Below are 18,078 nucleotides of genomic sequence, written 5' to 3'. Positions count from 1 at the left end.
GGCGGAGCGGCGGCGCCGTCGCTGATAGGCTGGGAGGGAGGCGTTGTACCGGCAACCAATGGGAATGCGAATCGAGAGGTGTCCAATAGTGCAGCTTAGTGCGGCGTGACGACCCGAAGCAGAACTTCCAACCAATGGCGATGCGAGGCCGTTGAGCCGCCGCTTTGCCCGGCGCCGCTATAAAAGAGCTGCCGCGGGCAGCGGCGTTACCCTCTGCTTTGATACCGGTGGTAGTTGGTGAGCGAGAGCTGCGCCTTTGCTGCCATGCCCGAGCCAGCCAAGTCCGCCCCCGCGCCCAAGAAGGGCTCCAAGAAAGCCGTCACCAAGACGCAGAAGAAGGGCGACAAGAAGCGCAAGAAGAGCCGCAAGGAGAGCTACTCGATCTACGTGTACAAGGTGCTGAAGCAGGTGCACCCCGACACGGGCATCTCGTCCAAGGCCATGGGCATCATGAACTCCTTTGTCAACGACATCTTCGAGCGCATCGCTGGCGAGGCCTCGCGCTTGGCGCACTACAACAAGCGCTCCACCATCACCTCGCGGGAGATCCAGACGGCCGTGCGGCTCCTGCTGCCCGGCGAGCTGGCCAAGCACGCCGTCTCCGAGGGCACCAAGGCTGTCACCAAGTACACCAGCTCCAAATAAGCTGTCTGTGCACTCTGTGCCAGAGCTGCTCGACCCAAAGGCTCTTTTAAGAGCCACCAAGTTTTCAGTAAAAGAGCTTTAATTTCTGTTTTCTATTTCAGTTTTACTGATGCTGTGTTCTCTGATTATCTTAATGACCAATGTTCAATCCCAGTGATATGAAAGCCCTAACGTAGTTTAGAACAGAACTTCTACCTGTGGTCTGTACACTTAACTCTTTATGGCTTCCTATACCCTACCGAATCTAGCCGTTCCTGGCAAGCCTTCTTCACACTGCCTCTTATGTGTGCACTCTTGTGGGCTGCTTCGATTGCCAGCTTGTTGTAGGGCACCTTCCCTGCCATGTCTGCTTGCTGCATGCCATTGCTCAGTGAAAGTCCCTGGTGTCTTCAGCTCTGGTCCATCCCTTTTCCCTGTTGTCATAACATAAACTCTGTTTTCAGTCATAAATATATGCCAACATAGTTTTCAATTGTCTTTGAGGATTTAAGCGATTAATTAGTAAGGAAACACTTTTTGGTTTTAGTGTTTTGCTTTATTGGTCTTCCCTATCTGGAAAAAAACTTCCGTTTAAAATTTATGTCTTAAAGGAATAATTAAGCTATTTCCTAGTGCTTTTTATTCTAATATTCCTAATACAATGTTAATGGTTTCAGAACAGACTAACATTCGGATGGGTAAGGTCTAATCGCCCGTCAACGACTGCGATTCCTTAGCCCCTGCTGCCCTCTGATGGGCGTTTCCAAAATTTCTGTCATTTTGCGTTTTACAGCTTCAGGTTAAGACCTCAGACTGAGACACGTAGGAAAAACTGCAATAACCGATGAAAAACCGGTCCCGAAGGACACTATGCAAGCGAGACTTACAAGACAAAGAAACTAAATAACTGTTGGAAAACACCAGTGACAAAGCACTTCAAACGAAAGAATTGGTGACTCTTAAAAGAGCCTTTGGGTTAGAACTGAGGATCCGGGAGACGCTCTACTTGGAGCTGGTGTACTTGGTGACGGCCTTGGTGCCCTCGGAGATGGCGTGCTTGGCCAGCTCGCCGGGCAGCAGGAGCCGCACGGCCGTCTGGATCTCCCGCGAGGTGATGGTGGAGCGCTTGTTGTAGTGCGCCAGGCGCGAGGCCTCGCCGGCGATGCGCTCGAAGATGTCGTTGACGAAGGAGTTCATGATGCCCATGGCCTTGGACGAGATGCCCGTGTCGGGGTGCACCTGCTTCAGCACCTTGTACACGTAGATCGAGTAGCTCTCCTTGCGGCTCTTCTTGCGCTTCTTGTCGCCCTTCTTCTGCGTCTTGGTGACGGCTTTCTTGGAGCCCTTCTTGGGCGCGGGGGCGGACTTGGCTGGCTCGGGCATGGCAGCAAAGGCGCAGCTCTCGCTCACCAACTACCACCGGTATCAAAGCAGAGGGTAACACCACTGCCCATGGGAGCCCTTTTCCAGCCAGCTGCCAGTTACACGCATGGAAGCTCCCGCTCCGATGGCCCCGTGACTCACCGAGGTCAGGGAAATGGGGAGCGTGGGGAGTTTCTGCCCCGGGCACTGTGTGCTTCAGTCAGGTGCAGGACAATGCATGTTGTGGGGGTGCGGAGCGATGGGTGTTGTCGTGGGGAGAAGAGCGATGTGTTTGTCATCACCACAGAGCCATATCCGCGGCTGTTTGTGTGTCTTGGGTAGAAGAGAGGTGGCAGGATCGTGGGTTGCAGGGTGATGGGAGTGATGTCAGATATAGCAAATCCTGTGGTAGATTAGAAAGTCCTGTTTTAAATTAAGTTAGTTAGCCAAGATCATTCTGAGCTTTTCTATTCTTCCTGATTAATGGTGCCTCACCTGGAGCACCAATTCTGATCCTTTCTATTCTTCCTGATTGATGATGTGTCCCTCTTGGCAGAAAAACGAAACATTGACTCGATATAGTGACTTAGCAGTCAAAGTGAGGAGGGGATACCTCCTCAAACGACCACCGAAGACCACACGAGACCCCCGCGCATGTGGAGAAGGCAACTGATGTGTCATGGTTATGTATGTAATGCTATGCATATGCATTAGGTAGTTTGAATATGTACTAGATAGGAGTAGTTTAATAAATTAGATGCAATTGTTACTTTTTAAAAGAGACACACCTGATCAATCTGGTGTGCTTGATTTGTGGAACGTCCACCGAGCACCCTGCGCAGAATAAAACAGTATCTCTCCTGAGCATGTGAGATTGGTCTGTCGCACACCGGGTAACGAATCTGCTTTCAGGACAGCAGGAGCGTCTTTGGGGAGAGAAACGAGGTGTGTGTCCCTCGGCGCAGAGCCGTGCGTGTGTAGGGAAGGAGCGGAGCCGTGTGTTTCGTGTCTGTCGGGGCAGAGTAGTGCGTGTGGTGTTGGTCTCAGGGTGTGGTGTGTGTCGGGACACAAGGGTAATGTGCTCTGGGGGGGCGCAGAGCGATCGCTGTGTCCTACGCCGGGCGATGTGTGTGTCCGTCGGTGCAGAGCGATGCGTGTGTAAGGGAGGAGCGGAGCGATGCGTGTTTCGTGATGGCAGTGCCGCACGCAGGGCGATGTGTGCGCCGTCGGCGCGGAGCGATGTGTGTGTCGGGCGGTGCACGGTGATGTTTGCATCGGGGAGTGAAAAATCTAACGTGCGTTTCGGGGTGCACTGTCTTTTTCGGGAGCACCGTGCGACGCGTGTGTCGGAGACACACTGTGTATGTGTGTCTGCACATCATTTTACGGATGTGTGTGTGCCTATCATTTTACGGTAAACATATGGAACGTTAAGGAGGTGAAGGATGTGTACACTGAAGCAAGCAGTGTACTGGAACACAACAGTGGGCTGTTGAGAGAAGCTGTCTCTAAGGTCACTGTAACAAGTGCTCCGTGTGGGGACCCCCGAGCACTTGGAAGGGGACATCAGGTCTTCCTTCTGCTGCTGCTCGACGACGTGGGAGTGAGTGTGGTATGCACTTCACGTCGATCATCTTTTAGCAGTTTAATTTCGGGTTTCTTCGGTCCAGCTTGCGCAAGCCGCCGCAGCGCAGCGCCGGGAGTACCTGCCTGCTCGGGGAGTTCCACGGTCCCCTTTGCCGAGCACGGCGCTGCCCGCCCTGCCCGGGGCTCGCTCGGCGGCGGGACCCACTCCCGCTCAGCCTAGCTAAGACGAGATGGTCGCCAAGGTGTCCCTTGCGATCAGGAGCTCGGCGGCTGTGCCCGGCGTAAAGCCGCGGCTCGTTCCTCTCTGGCCCCGGCGCTGCGCTCCCGGCCCGGCCTTGGGTCTGAGATGTTAATTACACACACATTCCTGTAACGGATTGGTATGTGTCCCATCTGGCTATTCCTTTCTGGAAACAATCGTGTTAGGGGTCGGGAAACCTTCTGTTTCTTGCACCGCTGCCGAAGCCCTTGAACGGAGCTCTCATACTCGAGGGTCCCAGATTAACCCTTGTCGCGCTTCAGCAGTAAGGGTGAACCAGAGGGGTTACGCACACTCCCAGACGTGTCCCGGAGCAGCTCCTCTCCCCGGCCGCTGCACCCCATCTGGTCTGCCCTGTCTTGGATGGACCGGTGTGGGGCCGGTAGTAATCCTGCCCTGCTTCTCTTCTCGGTACTGAGGCTCCGTCTTGGCTGGGTGGTGAGGGAAAAGTGATTGTACGTGCAAGTTTTCTAAGTGTGGGAACTGCTGAATATCTGTGTTTTGCCCTGTATGGAAGTATTGGACCCCTCCCCAGACTCCCCGTCCCTCCATTTGCTGGTGCCCAGGGCTGTGGCGGAGCTCGCTCATACGGGAAACAGCCACGAATGGAGAAATGGGAGAGGAGAGCCTGCGGCGGGCGGGCTCAGGGCTGAGTGGCAGCAGGGCACTGACTGGCAGCCTGCTTACACAGCACCGACCCCCCCTCCTCTCCATTTCCCGACGCTGATTCCTCCACCATTTCCTCGAGCTTTAGGCCAGCACAATCCACGGCGGCTGCAACTGCGGTTCCGAGCCCCGCGGACACACACGCCCGTGGGAGGGAGCTCCGGCCGGGGCCGGGGCCGGGGCCGGGGGAAGGGGGGAAGCTCCGGCAGAGCCCTCAGCGTGCCTTCGCTCCTTCAGGCTCCTAGGCAGCGCTCGGGGCAGCCCGGCTCTGTGCCCTTCAGCAGTCAGAACTCTCCTCCCAGCCCACACAAGGGGCAGATTATCCGGGGGGAGGCCCCCCCGCCCCCGCTTCCGTCAGTAGCACATACTCACGTGCAGAGATTTGGCAGGGAAGCCACCCTTCGCCTAATTAACACTAGTTATCACTAACTGATTTTCTGTGTTATCCTTAACTGTCCAAGAACAGCTTCATATGGTCCCATCAGAGTGGAGTATTTAACAATAACGGTGAGACTATCTTGGCATGAGGCGGGATAAAGTTCCTCTTCTCAGTCGTGGAATGAAGCACCTTCTCTCCTCAAAACTGTCAGCCATCACCAACATAAATATTTTACCAAAGTACTTAACACTTTCGCTTGCATACGATCTGTGCCCTTAGAAAGTCGCATGGTTCCAGGATTTTTTTTTTTCTTGAGATGAAGAGAATCTAAATTAAAACCCTCTTCTCGTTGGATTTTTGCAGATGTGTGTCACCTCTCTGCTATTTATCGCCTGCCGAAGTCTTCTTCCTAATAGACAATGGTGTGTGTTGCATATTGTCTGGGAGAGAAAGCTAAGGGCCATGGAAAGAGGTGGTGAGAAACAGCTGGAATCAGCATCAGAAGGCTAAGTAAAAAAAAAAAAAAATCCGAGGCAGTACAAATCAGTTTTCCTTTGGGAGCTGATTATCAAACTTCGCCTGGCAGCCACAAGCGTAGGGAAACAAAAACATACGAGCCACAAAGGTTAGTTTGATTTCTTTCTAGACACGAACTAAATTGTATGGAGAGCTGAAAACGAATAACGAGCTGAACTCATTGCTTAGGGTGGGTCTACCAACCCGATATCAAAGGAAATGGGAACGTATCTAAGACAAAGAAAAACATTTGCACATCTGAAGACAGGGGTTTTAGCACCCTTTTCTTCTTGCAAAGCACTGTCTTTCCCACAGGAACAGCCCACAGTGATATTCGGCCAGCCTGTCCCTCTCCTAACTTTTTGTGTTCTTTCAGCTCTTACAGAAGAAGTGATTCCCTGAACACAGACTCACATTTGGAAGGGGAGTTCTGGGCGCCAATTCCACGCGATGGAAAATCGGACCCTGGGCCGCCAATCCAGAGCAAAAATGCTTTAATCATCACATTAACTGTGTACAGGCAGATTTCATTGCTGTTCTACCTGTACTTCTGCATCCAACAGAACGCTGTTCCCATAAGGAAAACATACTACTTGTTGCTAGGACCTTCTTTCTGCCTTTCCCATTGCCAGACTTGAAGGTGACTTCTTTAAGGATTTCTCAAGATCTTGCCCTTCACCCATTGGTTTTGACCTCATGGCTTTGGGGTTGTATTGAGGCTCAGGCTTTACTTTACATGCTGTGCCTGTGCATCTCTGACTCCACTGGCTGCACTTCCCTGGCTCAACCTTGTCCCAGCCTCGACCTTGTCCCAGCCTCGTCCCCGTGGACTTGCCCAGTGATCAGGGGCTGTGACTGTCCCTAATCGCTGCCACCATCCCTGCCCCACTCACCATTTGCGGCTGCTGCAGGGCTGTGTCCTTGGTGGTGACACCATGGCCCTGCCTGCCCTGCTGTCCCCCTTGTCTCCCAGCTCAGCTGCCCTTGTGGGGCAGCCCCCTCCTGCTGCTCTCCCCCAAACTTTGTTGAACCTGTTTGTCCACCTAGGAGTGTATTTACTGACGTTAACTTAGACTTAATATAGAATCTCCTCCCCTTTCAAATAGCCATCATTTATACATCTGTCCCCATCTAGGGTGTTAGTGATGGTAGGACAGATATGAGGATTGAACTAAAAGTTCAGCCACTTCTCATAGTTCCTGAGACATCAACCTTCACTGTTGATCCTACACAGATCACTTTTTCTAGCTCCACATGCCATCACCTTCTCAAATACCTGATGTTGGGATAATATTAGGGCAGGATCCCCTTGATTTGCATAATAATGACCTATTGCTGACTTGGAGTGACACAGTTCAATACTGCATCTGCTTCTATGAATATTGGCTGCAAAGTATCATAGGTGTGAATAATACTGGACATCGGCCTGTTCTGTCTTTCCTTCTCCTGTCCTTCCTATCCACCTTACCCATCTAAAGGTGCCTCCTGTTCCTTATTCCCCTTGTTCCCAGGAAGCTGCCACATACCAGCTCTCTCCCATCCCCACTCCTCCTTCTAGGGAAGGACCATTTCTCCCTTACAGCATACAAGCAATGCCTGTCATTACTGAACATGTAGCATCCACCTCTTCCCTGCCTCATCAAATGTCCTGATTCCTGATTTGTGGCATTGAATTGTGGTTTTGAGCTGTAGCAACTCAGCCAAGGAATGTCCTGAATATCACTATGGTAGGCCTAGACAGACAGGAGAAGCTTGTGGTGAGTATTCTTAAGCACCAGAGAAGACAATTTCTTTGTCCAGCTGAACAGACAATATTTACCACCCTCACTATCTTGCTTCAGTTGTCTGCGTGCAGTCAGGCAATAAAGCAATGGACAAAGGAGAGAGCTAGTGGCAGAGGTGACATAATGATGCAAATGCACAATATCCCGAGGAGAGAAAGACATCCCAAGGAATCTGTGAATCAAAGCAGAGCCACATTGACCACCTGCCTCGAGTGCCTGTATGCCTGAGTGATAGTTGGCAGCTTCCTGTAGGGAGGTGCATGCTGGTGGTGGCCCCACACTTTCCTCTGCAGTCGTCCTACTGACAGGTGAGTCAGCCAGGGAACTCATGAGACATGTTAAGAGAAGGAATCATCAAAAATTAGCGGTGTTATAGGTACATCCCATTGATTTTGCTGACCTAATTCTGTGAATGAGATTCACTTATTCTGCAAAGACTGGGCTGCATGCAGAGCAACCTTGTCAAGGAAGATTCCAGAATAATCTGCAAGGCCTGTAACACTTTTTTTGGAGGAGAGGGGTGGAGGAAACAGCAGTTAGGGACTGCAGCAACCAACCACAGTTGCTCCTGGGAGCAAAAAGGCCATTGTGACTTTCTGGGTATCACCTGGAAGGAGAGGAGCACAAGCTCCTTCTGAAATGCATAGGTCTTCCCAACCCCAAAATGTCTGGGAAGGAGCGATGTATATCAGCATTCCAGTGTCTCAGCTTTCTTCTCAGTGCTCACCTGCAATGCTCTGCTGCTCATTTATCAGAGGCTACAAGGAGGATGGGTAGCTTAGATGGCTTCCACATCCTGAAGTACTGCAGCGGATTGCACTCTTCCCATTTCGTAGTATTACTTTCCACCATTGATCACGGGTCTTCTGAGCCAAAGCACCAGGCAGCTAGGAACTGGCTCAGCCACTCAATCTCCGCCTGCGCTGCCCATGGTTTGTAAGAGACCTAGAGGACAGTTCAGTTCTGCAACAAGGTGTACCATTACATTTTTGTCCCTTCTTATTTCATCCTGACAAAAACTAGACCCACACTGTTGCAGAGACCAGGCAGAAGTCAAAATTAAAATATTGTTCTCACCATCTTGAAATGGAAATGAAAACTTGGCCATGTGGCGCAGCACCTTTGCTGAGGCTGTTTGTGGAGTAAATGGCCTAAGAAAGAGTGCCGCCTCCTTCCCCAGAGTAACCCGCAGAGGGAAGGAGCTGGTGTTCCCCAATGCACAGGGCAGGCAACAGCAGCCCAGACATGCTGCACCAGGAGATCCCCGGCACATGCACAAAGTGTGCAGCAGCAAAGGAAATGTCACATTCATGTGGCATTGAAATGCATTTTCACCTGTTCATGTTTCCCCCAAAAGATCTCGAACATTTGCCTGAACAGTTAGAAATATTCAAATTAGTGATACCCAGAGTTTCCATTCTACACAGCCTTCTGGTCTCCAGCTTGTGCACACATTTTCCAGACATGCCGTATTTTGTGTACCCCCCCAGCTTATTAAAGGCATGGGTTAAGCAGAAAGGAAGAGTTGTGACTGGCTAGTTTCTCTCTACCTAAGTTCACATTACCTACTGGAAAAATTAAGCCTTTTATTAAACCATTAATATACACATATACATTCATTCAATACAGTAACATTTTCATACATATTATATTTATATCACATTGAAACATTAAATACTAAACAAGAAACTTTATAATTTGACTGATTGATTGCTCTGAAATGATTCTTGGAATTATCTCTTAACTGAGCTTGGAAGTTATCAAAAACTAGGTGGTCTGGAATGTTCAAGGAGCTATTTCTCTCTTCCTTTGAACCAGAACAAAACTTTTTTTAAAAAATTGAATATTTTTGCAAGGACATAATTTAAAAAAGAAAAGAAGCAAGCTGTATCCATGGATCCCCTTGTAATAACTAAATTTTCTGCCTAATGCCTGCCATACCTCTGGTCATGGATTTCTTATTTTAAGAGATTACTGATGTATCTGGGTATTTTAAATCTGTATGAATAGAAAAACCTTTTACCATGAGGAAGAGTCCTGTGCTGGAGACTTAACAGTATGCAGTCGTAACCACTTCCCTATTGAGTATGAAGTTTTCTTACTCATGTAACAATGGTTATGAATTGGAACATCATGATAAATCAGTTTTAAAATAAAATCCATCATCCACAGACAACAGATATCTCCCAAATCATCCCAAGTCTGCAATTACATCAAGGGCAGATTTGAATTGCCTTGAGTGACTCTGTGACTTCATTTATGTTTCTTATGTACCTGGAGCACCCATAAGTCTGAATGAATTTAGCTGGATCACATAAAATATGAAGCTCAGCAGCACAGGCATCAGGAAGAACTACTTGCTTGAGAAAATATTGAAGATGCTGTGCAGCCTTAGGCAGGCCAAGGTGAAAAACCTGTTAATGGGGCTGTGCAGCTATAGGATTAATGCATGATCTTGTTCACCCTGTTTGAAATAAGCATATGTATGCTGCAGTCCTGCCTCCTCATCTGCGTCTGTGAGATGGACGCCTCCATATATCTCCTGAGCAAATAGTAAAAGTCCAGCACAGTCATAGTTCACTTTGTGGGATGAATCACAAGACTGGAGCGCTGTAATTGATGGCTATCGACTTCAGAAGGGACAGGCAAGGAAGGAGCTGGGGGGGGGGGGAGGGTTGTCCTCTATGTAAAAAAATGGATTGATTGCACAAAGTTGTCTTTGAAAAACAGCAATGAACAGTTGAGAGCTTATGGGTAAAAATTAGAGGCCAAGCCAACAAAGGAAACCTCATGGTTGGTATTTACTACAGGCCGCCTAATCAAGGGGAGGATGTTGATGAAGCTTTCTTACTTCAGCTACAGGAAGCATCACACTCACAGGCTCTGATCCTGCAGTCAACTTGACATCTGCTGGAAAAGTGGCACAGCAAGCTGTAAGCCATCCAGGAGACTCCTGGAGTGTGTTGAGGAAAATTTTTTAATCCAGGTGAAAGACAGCCCAACCAGAGGAGAAGCACTACTGGACCTGTTGCTCACCAACACAAATGAACAAATTGGAAAGGTCAAGACGGTGGTAGCCTGGGCTGCAGCCTGGGCCCAGGCCCATCATGAACTTGAGGGATATGGGCCAGGCAAACATAAAGTCAAGACCCTGAATTTTAGCAGAGCAAACCTTCAGTTGTTTAAGGAACTAGTGGATAAGACTCCCTGGGAAACTGCCCTCAGGGATAAAGGAGCAGAACAGAGCTGGCAGCTATTTAAGAACTTTTTTCTTAGAAAACAAGTGCTCTTGATTCCCACGTGTAAGAAAGCAGGTAGGAAGGCAGGAGACCAATATGGTTCAGTAAGGACCTTCTGGTTGAGCTGAAGTGCAAGAAGGAAATGCACAGGCAGTGGAAGCAGGGACATGCATCCTGGGAGGAATATAGGGATGCTGTCTGGGTGTGTAGAGATGGGCTCAGGAAATCTAAGGCATATCTGCTGCTGAATTTCACAAGGGATATGAAGAACAATAAGAAGGGCTTCTGCAGTTGATCAGAAAAGGAAGACTACAGAAAATGTACCCCCCAATAAATAAGGCAGGAGATCTAGTGACAACTGACACAGAGAAGGCTGAGGTACTCAACAATTTTTTTGTCTCAGTTTTCCTGAGGGAATTGGCAGATGTAGTTGCCAAGCCACTCTCCATAATATTTGAAAAGTCATGGCAGTCAGGTGAAATCCCCAGTGACTGGAGAAAAGGGAAAGTTACACCCATTTTAAAAAATGGTGTGATATTCCTTTATAACAGGGAACAGGTAAAAAGGAGGACACTGGGAACTACTGACCAGTCAGCCTCACCTCAGTGATCTGGTAAGATCATAGAGCAGATCCTCCTGGAAGCTGTGTTGAAGCATATGGAAGACAGGGAGGTGATAGACAAGAGGTATGGATTTCATAGATGGACTGCTGGATAAGGAATTGGCTGGGTGGTTGCACCAAAGAGTTGTAGTCAGTGGCTCAATAGCCAAATGGAAACCAGTAATGAGTGGTGTCCCTCAAGGGACACCTCTCTTTCACATGAAGAAAAGCTCAGAGAGTTGGGTTTTTCAGCCTGGAGAAGAAAAGGCTGAGGCAAGACATTATTGCAGCCTTTCACTATATGAAGGGTGCTTATGAGAATAAGACAGAGAAGGACTTTTCACCAGGGCCTGTAATGACAGGGCAAGGGGCAATGGTTTTAAACTGAAAGAAGGTAGGTTTAGAGTGGTTCCAAGGAAGAAATTTTTGATGACAAAAGTGGTGGAATACACTAGAACAAGTTGCCCAGAGAAGTTGTTGATGCCCTGTCAGTGGAAGTGTTCAAGGCCAGGTTGGATGAGGCTTTGAGCAACCTGGTCTAGTGAAAGATATCCCTGCCCATGACAAGGGGGGTTGGTCTAGGTAATCTTCAAAGGTCCCTTCAACCCAAACCATTCTATGATTCTACAGGGCACCAAGTCACATGGGCTCAAAAGAAAGATGTTCATGAAAGCATTTATCCAATACCAGAGTAGGAGAAAAATGAGTCCTTGCATTTCTGACTGAAGTTCTGAAAAATTTTTGTCACGTCCAAATATCCCAGTCCACCGTAAGCAGTACCGTCTACCTTTTGTGTTTTAATAAACATTCTGTTTGCTTGACTATTTTTTTTTTCAGGGAAAAATAGGAGGCAGAAGTCCGTCTGTTTTTACTGAATACATCATCGTACAAAGCTTCATATCAGAAAAAAAAAAATTAAAATCTTTTTTTTCTTCAAAATAATATTTGAAATAAGTAATTAACTTTTTTTTAATAAGGTTGCCCATTAAATTAAAGGAATTAAAGGGCACTTATAAAATTATTTCCTCCTTCCTCTCCTCCACCTGATAACATTTGCAAGATCCCTTTGCATTTCCTCCTTTGCTGAGCATAGAACTAACTGTCTATGAGTGTAAAAAACAAAATTAAGAAGTCCAGATATGTGGTCAAAATTTGGAGAACCAGAAAAATGAGCTTTTAGGAAAGCATATAGACTGCTCCAGGACTGTGCTGCTACATTAGGTGTTTGGAAGAAGGATAGAGGCCTAGCCTAAACCCAGGAAAATGCATTTGCAAAGGATCAAAAGAATTGAGGTAAAGCTACTAGTAGACTGACTCTGACATGAGTGAATAGAATGGAGTAAGATACAGAATTTGAAGGAAATACGTATGCTACTGAACTAACCCCCAGAAAATTCTCCTCTAAGGTATGTGTCCTTCCCAGAAGATTCACTTCCGTGACAATGTAGTTCACAACCCGCAATCCACAGTGGGGTCAGCAGGTGAAACCACCATGAAATATAACATCAGTACAGACATTGGCTCCAAATCCACATGATCTTCTTTTTTTTATACTCTCGCATATGATGTTATTCTGATGTTTTGTCTTCTCTAGACAGAAGCCCCTCTGAAATGCTACCACAACTCTTGGCAGTTTCTCACACTTTAGGTGCATCCTAGTTATGCTAAATTGGTACCACTGACAAGCTCTTAAAACTGATCTCTCCCTCACCAGAACTCTACAAGATGGTGTGTGATATTATATTAGTGAAAGAAAAAGTGAAAGAAGCCAAATGAACTAGTCACCAGGGTCTCCTTTCCCACATTGTACTACATATTTTTGAACATGACAATCCTCTATCCAACTCATCCCAAGAAAAAAATCATTTTATGTATATTCAGTTTATCCCACATCACAAAACTCATATGGATTGGAAAAAGCCATGCCCTAGTTCATCTCAGGAGTTCTGAGGACAAAATTGTTTGATTGAGCCACTTGTTTTATATTATTTTATTAAAGAAATGCCTGCAGCCTTACCTCTGTTTTTCATAAAGAAAACATGTACACCATATTTTGGGGTTTTTTTTTGCACAACTGCTGATTCTGGCTGACAAAATACCTGAAGTCCAGTGTAGAAGTAAGCACAAAAATAAACTCTATCTTAAAATAAGAACATACAAATTAATGTCTTGATCTAGTGTGCTTAATCAAAAGAATTATTTTGGAGAAGAAAAAGGGAATATAGTTTATTAAAATATTAATACAAGGACGCAGAAAACTGAGGGAAACAATGAAAGAACTTCTCGATGTTCTCTTGAGATATTGAAGGTACCTGCTGATTTAAAAGAGCTTTTTTCAGATTAACGTTTCTGGTGAAAACCGTCTTTCTTTTACTTTTTATTAGCTCCGAGTAGAGCTAAATAGGGCACTACGTCCAAACGTTTCATTATTTTTAAGAGATGAAGCCGCGTTATGGGAAACAACCCTAACCCAGATACAGAACTGAGTGGCTACTTTGTGTTACTTGCTTCTTTTCAAAGCTAATTTACGCTAAGAAAATGTCTCCAGATTACCTCTATTTTGCACTACCGTGATGAAAAACCGTCTCGGGAACATGAATCCGCTGCCACTGTGACAGTGCTGTCAGAAGCAAAGCTTTAATTCAAAAGGAAAAATAAAAATCTCACCGTCCGGCTCTGCGTGCGATCCCCAAACTCGGGGATTATTGCCTTGCCTGAAACTCATTTTAACTCTCAGCCAAAAGAAACGCCGAAAGATAAAAATATCTTCTGTCCCCAGCAAGAATGCTAAGAAACGGGGTGCCGCGGTCACGTTTTTTTTACGGAAAACACACTTTTTTGAGAAGGAAGAAACACAAGCCGAGCGGCAGAGCGCCGGGCGGCGGGGCGGGGCGGGCTCGGCAACGCACCAATCAGCGCCCGCCGCGCTGCTATAAATGGGGGCGCCGCGGCGGGTGCTGCAGCCGCCGCGCTCCCGTCCGCGCAGCATCGCTATGTCCGAGGTCGCTCCCGCCCCCGCTGCTGAGGCAGCGCCCGCCGCCGCCGCCCCGGCCCCCGCCGCCAAGGCCACCGCCAAGAAGCCGAAAAAGGCGGCGGGCGGCTCCAAAGCCCGCAAGCCGGCCGGCCCCAGCGTAACCGAGCTGATCACCAAGGCCGTGTCCGCCTCCAAGGAGCGCAAGGGGCTCTCGCTCGCCGCGCTCAAGAAGGCGCTGGCCGCCGGCGGCTACGACGTGGAGAAGAACAACAGCCGCATCAAGCTGGGGCTCAAGAGCCTGGTCAGCAAGGGCACCCTGGTGCAGACCAAGGGCACCGGCGCCTCCGGTTCTTTCCGTCTCAGCAAAAAGCCCGGCGAAGTGAAGGAAAAAGCCCCCAAGAAGCGGGCAGCCGCCGCCAAACCCAAGAAGGCAGCAGCTAAGAAACCCGCCAGCGCTGCCAAGAAGCCCAAGAAAGCGGTGACAGCGAAGAAGAGCCCCAAGAAAGCGAAGAAGCCGGTGGCCGCCGCGGCCAAGAAATCAGCCAAGAGCCCCAAGAAGGCGACCAAGGCTGCCAAGCCCAAAAAAGCGGCGGCAGCGGCGAAGAGCCCGGCCAAGGCGAAGGCGGTGAAGCCCAAGGCAGCCAAGCCCAAGGCGGCCAAGCCCAAAGCGGCCAAGGCGAAGAAGGCGGCACCCAAGAAGAAGTAAGCCCCCGTGGAAGAACCCTCTTGCTCGGCGCTTAAACCCAACGGCTCTTTTAAGAGCCACCCAAATTCTCTTAAAAAGGGCTGGAATAAGGGAGTTTGTGTATATATATATATATATACATATATATACATATATACACACACATACCGAGAGTATAGAGTGGACATGGCTTCACAGTTTTCGAGTCTGCCATAGGGCAACTGATGAAGCGTGCGCCGTGACTGGGAGGAACTTCCCCGCATTAGGAGCAGCCCTGGGTGCTGCTTTAATCGTTATCGCTGCAATGCAGGGGAGATCGTTCGCTCCTTTGAGGACGGACATTGCCTCAAGGCGGCATAAGTACTTAGAGGCTTGATAATTTACTCCATTATTTTTAAACAGTTTTGTAGCCGGTACTTAACGCTTTCTTTTCCGCGTCCCTGTGCGCGCCTACGTGGGAGGGGAAACACAGGGGAGGGGCGGGGTTGGTTTTCGTTTGCTACCCGGTTGTTCGCCTCAGCAGGAAGCTAGGATGGGGCAGGAAAAGATTTGTTTTGCGCTTCTAAATCGAACTGCAGGACCTAAATCACTAAACACTTTAGGTTTCGAAAACATTTTTTTAATGCTCTATAATCTCGCCTGCACACGCAGTAAGACATATACTTTTAAAAACACTCTAATGCAGCATTTGGAAATCAGAATATATTTATACAAGTTCCGTTTTTTTTTTTAAGGAAGACAATATCATTGGTGCTTCCCAAGTGTTTCCAAGTACATTTAAAGCAATTTAGCTCTTCAATGATCTAGTGGGTGGCTCTGAAAAGAGCCTTTGGGTTTCTGTGGGAAAAGCTCCCCGGGCGTTGTTCTTCGGCGTTTACTTGGCTTTAGCCTTGTGGCTGTCGGTCTTCTTGGGCAGCAGCACGGCCTGGATGTTGGGCAGCACCCCGCCCTGCGCGATGGTCACCTTGCCCAGCAGCTTGTTGAGCTCCTCGTCGTTGCGGATGGCCAGCTGCAGGTGCCGGGGGATGATGCGCGTCTTCTTGTTGTCGCGGGCCGCGTTGCCCGCCAGCTCCAGGATCTCGGCCGTCAGGTACTCCAGCACGGCCGCCAGGTACACCGGGGCGCCGGCGCCCACCCGCTCCGCGTAGTTGCCCTTGCGCAGCAGCCGGTGCACGCGACCCACGGGGAACTGCAGCCCGGCCCGCGACGAGCGCGACTTGGCCTTGGCCCGCGCCTTCCCGCCCTGCTTCCCGCGGCCGGACATCGCAGCGACTCAGGCAACAGAAGACAGCAGCAACTCGCACGAACAACGACCTGCTCCCCGCCGCGCCCGCCCGCCCGCTTATATACCGCCCGGGCGGAGCGGCGGCGCCGTCGCTGATAGGCTGGGAGGGAGGCGTTGTACCGGCAACCAATGGGAATGCGAATCGAGAGGTGTCCAATAGTGCAGCTTAGTGCGGCGTGACGACCCGAAGCAGAACTTCCAACCAATGGCGATGCGAGGCCGTTGAGCCGCCGCTTTGCCCGGCGCCGCTATAAAAGAGCTGCCGCGGGCAGCGGCGTTACCCTCTGCTTTGATACCGGTGGTAGTTGGTGAGCGAGAGCTGCGCCTTTGCTGCCATGCCCGAGCCAGCCAAGTCCGCCCCCGCGCCCAAGAAGGGCTCCAAGAAAGCCGTCACTAAGACGCAGAAGAAGGGCGACAAGAAACGGCGCAAGAGCCGCAAGGAGAGCTACTCGATCTACGTGTACAAGGTGCTGAAGCAGGTGCACCCCGACACGGGCATCTCGTCCAAGGCCATGGGCATCATGAACTCCTTCGTCAACGACATCTTTGAGCGCATCGCCGGCGAGGCCTCGCGCCTGGCGCACTACAACAAGCGCTCCACCATCACCTCGCGGGAGATCCAGACGGCCGTGCGGCTCCTGCTGCCCGGCGAGCTGGCCAAGCACGCCGTCTCCGAGGGCACCAAGGCCGTCACCAAGTACACCAGCTCCAAATAAGCTGTCTGTGCACTCTGTGCCACAGCTGCTCGACCCAAAGGCTCTTTTAAGAGCCACCCATCTTTTCAGTAAAAGAGCTGATGCTGCGGTGACTTGTTTTTAGCTGTCTCAGGGACGAGAGATACAACGGTGCGAAAGCGCTGCCGGTTGTAAGGAACCCAGCGTATGTACCCGTTTGCCGTAAACGCTGTGTTCTACATGTGTTTCTCGGTGGAGCAGAGAACGCTCACAAGTCCCTGAAAACACCCCGCGAGCCCGTTTCACTTTCGCGTCCGGGTTAGGGGCGGTTGAGCAATGAAACGAACGAGGTAGGTGTTCTCTTTAAGTGCCCGAATCAAGCGTGTTCTGGATAGGCGGCGCTTGCTCTTTTTCCCCGTGAGGCACTCTAAGGGAACAGGGATACGTCGAAAGCACAGACGGATCAAGATGACCGTATGCCTTTTTTTTTTTTTTTTTTTTTTTTTTCCCGCAACAAAAAGCTTCAGGCTGGACCTGCACCCCGCCGCCCCCCCCCCCCCGACACACACACCCCCTTTAGCGTTCTCGCGGGCGACCGGGGGAAGCAAACCGGAGCGCTGCACGGCGTTCTCGCCCCCGAAAGGCGCAGCCCCACCTGCGGTCCCGAGCGCGGTGTCCCCCCCGGCGCCCTTCCCCGGCTCTCGCCCGCTTCTCCCTCCGCCGCCCTGTTCCGCCGCGCCCCGTAAGTCCGGCGGCCTGGGGGGCAGGGGGCGGGCGGGCGGGAAGACCCAGCGCCGCCGCCGCCGCCGGGTCCGGGCTCGGTCCGACCTGAGTGAGGACTGCACGACGCTGCCCAGCGGGCGGGCCCGGCCCGGCCCGGCGCGGCGCGGCTCCCGAGAGGGCGGTGATTGGTCGCGGTGGCGCTCGCCGCTCGGAGCCCGTCCTCGCTTCACCAAGGCGCGCTCCCCCGGAGAGAGCCGGCCCTTAAGCCGGGGTGGGGGAGCAGCCAGGAGACGTTCGCCTCACGCCAAACGCTGGCAGCGCCTTGCGCCTGCAGCGTTCCTGCCGCGGCCCTGCACCGCACGCGGTTACCGAGTGGCAGGACAGGGCGAGCGCTCGGGGGAGAAGGAAGCTGCCGTGCGGAGGAGCCTTTGGGCAGCGGTCCCCATGCCGGGGGAACGGGGCGGGGGGCGTGAGGGGGAGCGCGTCGGGAAGAGGCCGAGTCCGAGGCACGGGCGGCGGGGCCCTGCTACACCGGTCACCTGCGGTGGTTCCTGCCACCTCCCCGCCTCCCAAACCGCTCGCTGCTCGTGGGGACGGTCCGCGCATATCTCCTCAGGCAGCGAGGGAGCCGGCGCTCCAGCGTTTTCTGGGGGCGGGGCCGGGGCAGGCCGTGGCGGGAGGGGCAAGGGCGGGCCGGTTCGGCGGCTGCGGAGGCGGAGG

General features: G+C 50.8%; 5 protein-coding genes across 5 annotated transcripts in view; 3 read left to right on the top strand and 2 right to left on the bottom strand.

The window, feature by feature from the left end:
* The first annotated feature begins 153 nt into the window (after positions 1–153).
* Positions 154–16,763, top strand: LOC115336204 (histone H2B 1/2/3/4/6). The gene is made up of 2 exons (XM_041120575.1): positions 154–702; positions 16,735–16,763. Exon 1 carries the CDS (start codon positions 265–267, stop codon positions 643–645), a length of 381 nt encoding a protein of 126 aa, XP_040976509.1. The 5' UTR covers positions 154–264; the 3' UTR covers positions 646–702; positions 16,735–16,763.
* Positions 1,548–18,078, bottom strand: part of LOC115336171 (histone H2B 5-like) — a 20,100-nt gene continuing 3,569 nt past the window's right edge. The window contains exon 3 of the mRNA XM_030002802.2: positions 1,548–1,630. Coding sequence (XP_029858662.1) covers positions 1,627–1,630 — 4 coding nt within the window. The 3' untranslated portion in view covers positions 1,548–1,626. The remainder of the gene's footprint in view (positions 1,631–18,078) is intronic.
* Positions 13,466–14,816, top strand: LOC115336166 (histone H1.11L). Its single transcript, XM_030002797.2, has one exon. It carries the CDS (start codon positions 13,954–13,956, stop codon positions 14,695–14,697), a length of 744 nt encoding a protein of 247 aa, XP_029858657.2. The 5' UTR covers positions 13,466–13,953; the 3' UTR covers positions 14,698–14,816.
* LOC115336180 (histone H2A-IV) lies at positions 15,288–15,962 on the bottom strand. Its single transcript, XM_030002810.2, has one exon. The coding sequence runs from the start codon at positions 15,938–15,940 to the stop codon at positions 15,551–15,553; it is 390 nt and encodes a 129-aa protein (XP_029858670.1). The 5' UTR covers positions 15,941–15,962; the 3' UTR covers positions 15,288–15,550.
* Positions 16,265–16,763, top strand: LOC115336193 (histone H2B 5). Its single transcript, XM_030002823.2, has one exon. The coding sequence runs from the start codon at positions 16,297–16,299 to the stop codon at positions 16,675–16,677; it is 381 nt and encodes a 126-aa protein (XP_029858683.1). The 5' UTR covers positions 16,265–16,296; the 3' UTR covers positions 16,678–16,763.

Source organism: Aquila chrysaetos, chromosome 26, assembly GCF_900496995.4.
Source record: "Aquila chrysaetos chrysaetos chromosome 26, bAquChr1.4, whole genome shotgun sequence".
Classification (NCBI taxonomy): Eukaryota; Metazoa; Chordata; class Aves; order Accipitriformes; family Accipitridae; genus Aquila; species Aquila chrysaetos.
This window is presented reverse-complemented; position numbering and strand designations above follow the sequence as displayed.